This window comes from Arachis ipaensis, chromosome B06 (assembly GCF_000816755.2).
Source record: "Arachis ipaensis cultivar K30076 chromosome B06, Araip1.1, whole genome shotgun sequence".
Taxonomy (NCBI): Eukaryota; Viridiplantae; Streptophyta; class Magnoliopsida; order Fabales; family Fabaceae; genus Arachis; species Arachis ipaensis.
Window position 1 is genome coordinate 114,642,117 of NC_029790.2, and position 11,143 is coordinate 114,653,259.

Sequence of the window (11,143 nt, forward strand, 5' to 3'; positions counted from 1 at the left end):
TCTCGCCGCCTCTTCCTGTCTCCTTGGAGCACCCTCTTTCTCCACAACACTGTACCTACGATCTCATCATACCTGCCCCGGCCACCCACCACCAAAGGACACATGTAACACATTCGCAGCCTCCAAAACCACAATCTTTAACTTCTTATCATCAATGACCGTACCATGTTCATTGCAAACAACACCATTATTAGATCTCAATTTCTCATCTTCATCGTCGGGGTTCATTCGGGTTTGAGTTGTGAGCCTTAACCGGTTGTTTTGGGGCTCCAAGAGAAAAGGAGAACGGGAGGAAGTCAGAGAGGGGGTGAATTAGTCATTGTTGTCAAAGGTTATAAGGATTTGGATGTTCTCTGAGTCGCAGAGCTCCTGCATTGGCGGTAGTGGCCGCAGGGTGTGGAGGAGATGACGAAGGAGGTAAGAAAGGTCTCGCCGTTGAGGAGGAGGTTGGTTACGAGGAACTATTCAGCACGGACGCATGAGAGGAAGAGGACAAGTAACTCCCTGAACATTTTGAGGTGTATGTGTATGCAGCGAACATCCATCTCAGCAAGGAGAGGTGCCAGCACACACGGTTATTATGACAAGTCAGCATTTTTCGTTTGGAGTTGATGGAAAAATCCCCCACAGGGACCACATTGTATCACAGAAGTAGGAGACAGAGGCCAAAGTGGATTATTTTTTTCGTGAGGGATCGCGTTGTCATTCGAAAAAATGGATAGGGACTGAGTCGGTAGTTCACTCTTATTGTTTTTGCTCAACTAGTTGGTTGTGTAAGTAAATTTATTTCTTTTTTTTTTCTGGTCTTGACATTTATTTCTTTTAATGACTAAATAAAGGAAAGTCAATTTATTTTGTGAGCCTAATAGGTCGAGCATAGTTATTAAAACCAACGCAATCTTGTCAGTTAAATTGAAAATCTGGTCACTCGGTCTTCTGGCTAAATCAAATCATTCGTTGGATCGTCCAAACATCATACCCACCAAAAATCGGGTCGATTCGGTTGGTGCTCAGTGAAATTGGTGACCTGGAGAGTTTATATAACCCGAATCAGGTCAATGTTTAAATTTTTTAATTTAAAAATAAAAATAAAAAATGGCGTCCTTTCCAAACCCCTCTTAGTGTCCTAATTTGATGCTGATCACCCTCAGCGCTTAGTGTCTCTCTTCTCTCTCGTCTCTTTCTCGTTACTCTCTCCTTCAAGCTCAAGCTCTGTCACAGTCTCATCTATCTTACTATGGCTCTCGCACTTAAGCTCTCTGGTCTCCGATCTCTTTCACTATCCCAGTCTTGCACCTGGTCGTCGTTGTCGTTCTCTGTGTCATCACCGTCTCACACCGAGTCGCGCACCTTCCCTGCAATCGTCGTCATGGGGGACAGAAGTAGTAGGTCTCAGGGCTGATCGTCCTCGTCGCTCTTTGTCTCGCACTCAGATGCGCGCCTTCCCTGCGCTCGTTGTCGTTGGCAGTAGAAGTAGCAGGTCCCGGTGCTGGTCTCGTTGTCATCTTCCTATTTCAAGCCTCGCCGTGAGCTTTCTTTGCACAACCGGAAGCTGGTATCCGGTTTGGTGTGTTCTAACAAATTTTTTTGTTCTTTCTGTTTTAATTTGGTTGCTGTAATTCATCATTGCACTTTAATTTTGTTGCTAAAATTTGTTACTAATTATCATCACTGAACCTTGAATTTGTTACTGTCTTGCTAAATTAATCACTTAAGTTAAATTTTTTTTCGTTAAAAATCATCACTAAGTTGAATTTGTTACTGTCTTGTTGAATAATCACTTAGTTAATTTTTTTTTTGAAAATCATCACTGAGTTGAATTTGTTATTGATTATTTTCAGTGAACCTTGAATTTGTTATTGTCTTGCTAAAATAATCACTTAGTTAAATTTTTTATTGTAAAAAATTATCAATGAGTTGAATTTGTTGCTGTAAGAATGGATTTGAATTTCATTTTTAGTTAGTTTGTTAATGATGAGGAAAATGTTGATTAAGTTCTAAATTTATCTTATACATGTAGATGCTGACTTTGAGATTATCTCTTGAAAGTATTTTATACTAGTGACTAGTTTATTATCTTTTTTTACATCATTAGTGAAAGATTACTATGTGTTCATAACACGCAGCGGAAGAAAAGAAAGTAATCCTTAAAGATCTATTTTGTGCTTAAACTTTATTCCAATAATAAATATATAGTAGATCAGATCTAAATACCTGAGTACGCTCGTAAAAATCTTTTTCTCCTTCGATGGTACGAAGGCGCTATGCGTATCCACACCGAGACCAACCTTTGCTGTCAACTCTTTGACCAATGGACATCTGATCTAAATTGAGAAACCTCTTGTAACTCTTTGCACGCCATAAAATTTTTCTCCAAGAATTAGGCTCACATACGTTTATATGTGTAGAGGTAAAGGAATAAAAACCCTTATTATTCTCTTGTGTTTCTCATCTGTGATTCCTTTACTCTTGGCATACATATATATAGTATGAGATTTGTTACTGATTTTAAATTTGAATCTCAATTCAAATTTAAATCATATCTTGAAATTCTAAATCTGAATCCTTCAAATTTATGAATCATATCATAACTCAATTTGAAAACAGAATCAGTTAGGATCTCATCCAAATCTAGAAATAGAATAACTAATTATTATCAAATCTCATTTAATATTCTCAATCATCATACTATTATTATATTCTTGGTGCTAGCAAAGAATATAATAATATTCTATTTGAATTAATATAATTATTTATTTGATCAAATCAAAATAATAATTAAATAATTCTACAGCAAAGATTAGAACACTCGTTAGTGTGTGACCCCATAGGTTCAATACTAAGCGGGTAGTAAATTAGTCATACTAAATTTACTAATCAAGGTTGGCGTCTAGCAACACTTCTCAACGACCCGATAGTATAAAGTAATATATTTTTACTAAGAACCTCAGAAGAACAAAGTATAATTCTTTCCATCTTTCCAACTCTTGGTTAACATTTAGAGTGTGGTTTAATTGTCAAACTCTAACTTGTTACCATTATTATAATAAACTGTGAATGACCTAAGAAACTCAATTCTTCATTCATTCAATCCCTTTGACCAAGGTTTTATTCATCTCAGTCATTATAATCATAGAGCTCAAACTCTTTATCGAGAATTGACGGATTTCTTATTGACTAATCATTAATTCTACAAGTATCTAAATCATACCCAATATCCATTCAACTAGCACCCTAGGGTATTAGGTGTCCGGAATCAAAGTATAATAAATACATTGTTAATTACTATGACAGTCGCAGGTCAAAGGAAACTCTATTACTATGTTCATCTTGAGAATATCCTATTGACAAATATACGATAATTATAACCATTAGGAATTCTCAAAGTGAGTCAGTTCAATGGTCATATCTCTATATGCACCATCTATATATATAATTTAATAAATGAGATCTATTAATCTTCATCCAATGAAGACCGTTATATATATATTGATCTTTCTGGATTATTAATGTCCTTTTTTAATAATCCTATGACCAAGAACAATTTAGATTAAATTATAAAAGATTTATCTCTCAATATTGTGATCACTATCACAATGATAAATCTCTAAATTTAATCAAGCCTATAATTTAAAGACCACCTGTTCAGTCCCAGCATAATAAGAAATGAGTTGTATAAAATATTATCAGAAAAAAATCTTGTGATAAAAAAAATACCCATAAACACCAACGATTTTGTTTAAATCAATATTGGACTAGTCACCAAAATATGTCAATATTGGACTATTGATTAAGGGCCTTTTTTTATCTTTTCGGTTGCATTAGATCTTAAGTTAGAATTGGATTGAACTAACTTTTGAAGATACAATTTACTAAAAAGAAAAACGGATTATCCGTTGAGTCCCAAAATGTTTGTTCATCCTTCTTTTTTCGGGTTAATTAAATTGAGCCTGTTTAATTTCTCGTTTTACATGTTTAATTCTATAGACAAAAATTCATTTGTTTTAGGTCGTTTGAGAAGTTTTAAAAGTAATTTTTTTTGAGCTTTTAACTTATAAAAAATAGTAGTATTAATATCTAGTATAATTTTTAAATTATACCTTTTTAAAAAGCTATTTAAGAATTTATAGAAAAGTTAAAAAAAATGACTTTTTTTATAATATTATTATTTTTATCATATTTTTATAAAATAAGCACTTTTATAACTAAAAATCTAAATACAAAATAACTTATTTATAAGCTACTTTTAATATAGTCATTTATTATTTAAGTTATTTTTTTAAAAATAATTTAATTAAACTATTTATCTAAACTGGCCTTAGTCTATTTAAAAACTAAAAAGTCTTATTCATGTGTACTTATAATCTTTTATATGATTGGATGATAAAATTAATAAATAAATAAAATGGTGTAAAAGGGATATCTAACCGTAAGCAAAATGAAAGTTCCTAAAGTAGTTGAATATGTTTTTTTTCCTAACATGTGGCATAACTGTTTACATCAATATGTTATGTTAATATGTTGTTAATGGAAAACATTCGATAAACTAACTTAGGTAACGCAGTGAAAATTAAGGATCTAGGCAATTGGAAACTTTTTGCCCAATTCGATGACATGGTAAAAATTCCGGACCATTTAAAGCTTAACTCGATGAATTATTCACATAATTTTTTTAAGGATAAATCACAAAAAATATATTCGAATTATTTTGACCCTAATAAAAATATTTTTAAATTTTTTATCGATAAAAATATCTTTAAATAATTTAAAAATATGCTAAAAATGTCCAACCATAATAAAAGATTTGTTCCATTAATAAAAAAAGCGTCAAATTACTCTTTTTATTAACGTAGAACATCTCAATTCACAAATGTATAATTTTGTCATATTTTTAAATAATTTAAAGATATTTTTATTGGTAATAAAATTTGAAGATATTTTTTCTGCGATATTATATTCGGATGCGTTTTTAGAGGTTTACTCTTTTTTTTATTTAGTACCAATAGCCAGGGATAGACTCAAGGGGGCAAGTAGTGGTCTTGAGCCAATAACTCTTAAACTCATATACTATTATAATAGATACATTATATGAGAGTAAAGCTTAATAGTATAGTGATAATAAAAAAAGTTGATAATCTTTATATATTAGGATTTAATTTTTCTACATGCATTTATATTATTTGTATTTTTATTTTGATTTAATATTTATTTGCATTCCAAATAATATTCCCTTCGGTGGGGAAAAATATAAAATAAAAATGCTTCCTATAAATCATGTGACCCTACATGCAATTAAAGTAGATATACAATTCCTGAAACATAAATTGTTCTCTTGAAATGGTAATGACAACACACAACTGTATGAACATTTATTTATCAACATGAACTAATCTTATGATCAAGCAGTAATTTCTACATACTTTGAGGGAAAAAGAAGACTACTTAACTGCTATCATTTCGGTAGTACTGTATCTAGCATAACAAATCAAGATATAGTTTACTTTACAAAGAGGAATTAGAAAACAATATACATTAATGCTAAAACGCTCTCAGTAACAACCTCCAAAGGGGTGATGAATGTAAAATATAAATGAGGGAAAAAATGGTGAAGGGAGAAAAAGACACTTCTCCCATTACTCTACTCTGTCTTCGTTCTTCTTCAGTTTCAATTGTAGCAAGTTAATTTCGTTAATTGAAAAAAATTTACATAGTTATCTTGTAGTGTATCCAAGGTTGTCTTAGTCTTCCAACGCGTCAGCTTCCAAGCATGGATCTGGTAAACTAAAGTCAATGTAAATTGATGGCAGATTGAAGTCTCTAAGCATGGAGGGAGCCGGAAGGAATGATATATTGACTGCAAAACAGTATATAGACGCAGTTATGAGATGTTTTTCGTAATCGATTTCATAGTTGAAGATCAAAACCAAGTTGGAGCCAGTATAAACCCAAAGAAACTAGTTAATTTCCAAAGCGGAAAATTATATTGATATCTCCCTTTTTCAAAAATGAAAGGTGATATGTTTGCTACTTATTTCCCTTACCTATAAAGTGTTCATCATCTACCTCTCCTAGAACAACCAATGTTTCCTCCTTGGTGGTTGAGGCGGTGGTGCAGCTGCGAAAAAGATACGGAAAGAAATCAGCAATACATTTATTTTATTCAATACCCAACAGAATTTAAACTTCATATCCAAAGAAGGACAAGATTGTAAGGGAAAAAACCTTGAATTGAATAGAGTGAGTTGTAATGAACCTCAGACCAAAAGCTTAACCACAACTCTGCATCATTAAAAAATGAAGGGAAATAAATAAATAACTAAATAAGAGGATACTCCCATTGAAATGTCAACATAAAATGTCAAGAAGTTTTTAAAGTTCATGTTCAAATAACATCTTGAGGATGCAAGTGTTCGTTTGTTCCAGTTGAATTTCATAATTTACATGAAGGTCTGCAAATTTTCATGTTTGTTCTTTCTGTATTTAATCTTGGTATTTTTGTTTATTTATTTATTTATTCTGAAATTCTGTCCCACATCATTGAAAAATGTAAACTGGTTTTGGAACTACATGTTATTAGATTTAAAATATTTTAGAGGGGGCCATCTACAACAATTCTAACGCACTTCCCTGAAACTATGTATTAGAAAATTTGAAAAAGTTTTAGGCTGATTTTATCTCGGTTAAGATCTTGATGTACATATTTCTGTAAAATCCTAACCAATTAAAGTTATTGAGGTGAACAATAATGATGACAATCGTACCGCGTTTCGGTGCTTGGTGCAAAGGCATAATTTCAATGAAACAAGTGTCTCTGAATGAAGTCAAAAGGCATATTTTTGCTGCAAACTGCAATCAAGATAAACATAAGAAACAATATATTGCATGTTAACATTAATATGCAAGAAATGTGAACATATCTTTAATAATTCAACAAAAATAAGAAGCACAATTAGTCCAACTATTTGAAGCAACCACAGAAGAGAAACTTGAAAAGTAACTTCCAATATCTGTTAAGAGATATATCCACATTCTACCGAGTTAAATGTCACTTTCTTGTCAATGAGGTTCATGATAAATGCATTTTGACCAAATCAGCACTTCGTTCTGATTATGCAATCATTTAGTAAGTTTTTATTCAAATCTAGTAATTCATATGCATACTCATTTCATTTCTTTAGAAACCAATATATGGTTTACAATCTAAATGACATATATGCATAAATAAGATCTACCAACTTATAAAACAGATTACAGAAGTTGTTTTTTCAATTCATAGAACAGATAAACCAAATTCACATTAACTAGATAAGCCCTCCACAAAAAGGGGGATATATATAAATTAATAATTTAAGGGACTAGCCATTGACCCCGAAGAAGGAATCTCAGGCATAATAACAGTTTGAAGTTATTTAATTCCATGCAGATGTATCATTTAGTTAGCTACTGCCAGCAACAGTTAATCATAGATGCAACTGTGCCATCACAAACTATAAAAATTAATTCATGCATAAAACTCAATCATCACAATTACTAAAAATTATTTCAATACCAAAATTATAAAATAAAAAGAGGTATTAAAGTCCGGTACACAAGCATCCCACGTAATGCAGGGTTCAAGCAAAGGGCATGCCAAAGAAGAAAGGGAAAAAGATAAATTAATAATCAGTTGATACTTGATAGCATTACACAGGAAAGTATTAGAAGTTAGAACACAGCAACAAACCTTATCAGCAGCTGCCTGCAATGTCAAATGATCTCCCCATTCTCCAGACCTGTTATAGTGGACAGAAGATGAATGAGTAAGTTGGAGGAAAAAAGCCCACTCACTCATTGCATATATATATGTTACAACCAATAGTTTGTTCCAAAGATACCTACTTTGAAATTTTCTTGCAATATTTTTTATACTTCATCGGTACATAGCATTCATACAGGGAACGGTGACCTTTTAGCTGGCAAAGAAAACCATTATGCAAATTAGCATCTAAAACCATCAATGTCTATTAAATACAACTAATAGATTGCAACATTTTATCATTTATCATTTGACCATCTAACAATTTTATTTATTACAACCCATAGTTTGTCTACTTCTCTTGAAGACCATATTTACTCTATCAATAGTTAATGTTTAGTTATTGCAGGCGACCTTGGTAAGCAAATAAAAACTTATCTCAGATATTTAAGAAAGAATTAAAATCTACTACAATCCATACTCCCATCCCACCAGCCAATTTGAGAACACACTCATCATATATTCATTCATATGTACCTGTTTTACAATATCTTTTCGAACATGCTTATGATGTTCAGGGGACCTAAAGAGCTGATCCGAAAGTGCACGGAACTGCAATGTAGGTAAAATAATCAAATATAAGTTCAAAAATGTAATGCTTGCAAACTGTTGTTGTAATACACTAATATCATACCTGACAGTTCCCATCTCCAGAGACTTTAACTTCACAAAGACCATAGATCTGCAACCTTTAAAAATGGAAAAGAGAGAGCGAATGATGAAAAGGTATACAATTAATAAAAAGTATACCTAATATTCATTGGAACAAACTACTTTATTTTTCAATTAAGAAAAGGTATACAATATATTTGGAAGCCTATTGATGCTACATACCTCTGAAGAAGACGCTGATGATCCATACTGGCATCACTTATGTTTGGGATGAAATTGTTTATCCGGGGCACATGCTGAAATTTTAAGACGGAAAGGTGAAAAATTCAGAAAAGCAATAAATATTCATATATTTCAACCTCTAATATTCAGATATGGTCAAAAGCAGTAGCCATTCAAGGAGAGCCTACTTTAATACGACTGATAATGCACAAGATGCAAACCACAGAATAAAATCAACATACCAAAACATGATCCTTTTGAAGTGTTAAATTACTATCCTCCAATGTAGTCAAGTGATGTAACTATAAACAATTAGATGCATAATTTTGTAATGTATCAGTTGATTATGACCATACCATAATTAGTCCAAAAATATTCAGTAGTTTTTGTCAGACTATTTAAGGAACAATAGAAGAGCAAGAACTCTTACCGGAACAGGTGCCAAGCTGGAAAGACGTCTACCAACTTCACCATCTAATTTGGCATACTCTTCGGACAACACGAGAGCTATCATCCGGTCATCCTCAACATCTTGCGGACTGCTTAGTGACGTCGAACTGGAACTTTCACCCCAATACTGAATTCCGTTCATCATATTCTGACCTCACAACCACTGCTTCAAACTAAACTTTTATTACCAACCCACAGCAACAAAGCCTGAAAAATAATTGAAATTACTGTCATTAGAATCTCAAATAGGAAAATGCATCTATCAAACATGTTTTCACAGTTTTAGTCATCATAGGCTTAGAGCATGAGTACAACCAAAGTTGTACGTGCCGCACAACCAAGAACTTATTAGTCAGCTAAAAAGAGTGGAATGCAAAAGTAAAAGGTAAAGATCATCAGAATCTTCTGGAGTAGTAGTAAGACCATAAAAAGTTGAATGGCCAATCAGTTCAACGATTCAAATATGATAGCACTATGACATGGAAAAAGACCTAAATTGATAATCACATAAAGCTTCAATTGAAATAAATAAATAAATCTTTGGTGAATAAATTACACTTTTTTTTATATATTGGGTTGATAATGGTATTTTTTTGGATTATAGATTGTTGGAATGTTAATCTCAAATGTGACCTCCTTTAATTTGGAATACAGAAATATGAGGGTTCGATTTTTGGGAGTACAGAAATCAGAGGGTTCGATTTTATAAATCGGACCATCCAATTTCTGAATTACAAAAATCGAACCCTTTGATTTCTGAAATTGGACTGTCTTTCAAAAAAAAAAAAAATTGAGGTATACAAATCGGACCCTGGTATAAAAAAATACCAAAAATTACAATATTTAACTTCATCACTCATCTCACTTCCAAAGAGAAAAAAAAAAAGATTAAATTATGCTTGAACATTAAGCTACCACAAGACATATGCTTAGTTACGATGATAAATTATTAATCATTAGTCAGTAGAATCAAAAGGGGATTAAATTGAATCTTCTGATAAACCCTTTCAGCTAATGAATTAATAAGAGTCGACTTCTCAGATATACACAATAATTAGATCATTGTTTTAATCAAAACCAAATGAAGGTTAATTCATTGCAAAACAATGGTGGATAATCAACACAATCCAATGCTATTAAATAGACAGAAACACAAAAAATAAAAAGGAAGAAGAAAATACCTGCAGTTGAATGGGTATTTGTGGTGTAAATATGCAATGAATAAATGGGTTTGGGTTTAAGAAAAGGAAGGAAGAAGAGAAGAAATTGGGTATAAATAGAGAGAGTTTAAGAATGGCGGTTTGTGAGATTTGGGAAAATCAAGAAGGAAATCGGGAAAGGGGAACGAGGTTGTAACAGACACAACGATCAAGCTAAGAAAGATTGCCTCTGATTTTCATATTGGATTTCTTTCCCTTTCAATTCTGGGAAAGAAAAAATGAATCTTTCCCTTTTTATTTATTTATTTATTTATTGTTATAACTAACTTGTGAATCTATTCGATTTTTATATAATGTAGTTTAATTTAATTTTAGTTTAATTTAAATTTTAAATACAGGTTTCCGCGTTAATGACTTAGATGATATATGAATATGATGATGATGTTTTTAAGGCTGNAAAAAAATTTAAGCTGTCAAAATTTAGATTAGAAATAATAAGATCCTATTTTCAAGAGATTTTTTCTTTTTAATAAATGTTTGTTAGTAAAAAAAACTGATGCAATTAAATGAGTGTGTAAACTAATTTATATTATCAATACAATTAAATTAAATTAAATTAAATTCTTTAATTAACATTTTACTCTTTTTGGTTTCTCATAAGTCATAATTATTTTCCTCCCCATTAATTAATAAGGAGTGTTAGGGGCCAGTAGAATTTGTGATGTTTAGCTATCAATTAGTCATCATCAATATTTTCAATGGTGTGAGATGAGATCTAACGATGTAGGATTAATCATTTTTTTTTTATAGTTAAATGTTGGCCAAATTTCAATAAAAATGCTGACCCTCTAGATTTATCCTTAATTAATTAAACCCTTCTAACTAAAATGTGGCTTATTATTTA

The 11,143-nt window shown here is 31.7% G+C and overlaps 1 protein-coding gene across 1 annotated transcript; it reads right to left on the reverse strand.

The window, feature by feature from the left end:
- On the reverse strand, positions 5,339-10,274 carry LOC107604907 (OTU domain-containing protein DDB_G0284757; the record flags this gene model as incomplete). The annotated part of the gene is given in 11 exon segments (XM_016306621.2): positions 5,339-5,854; positions 6,042-6,115; positions 6,223-6,279; positions 6,762-6,846; positions 7,724-7,772; positions 7,879-7,952; positions 8,273-8,347; positions 8,430-8,484; positions 8,630-8,703; positions 9,060-9,286; positions 10,261-10,274. Coding segments are annotated over 9 exon segments (681 nt in total). The 3' UTR covers positions 5,339-5,854; positions 6,042-6,068.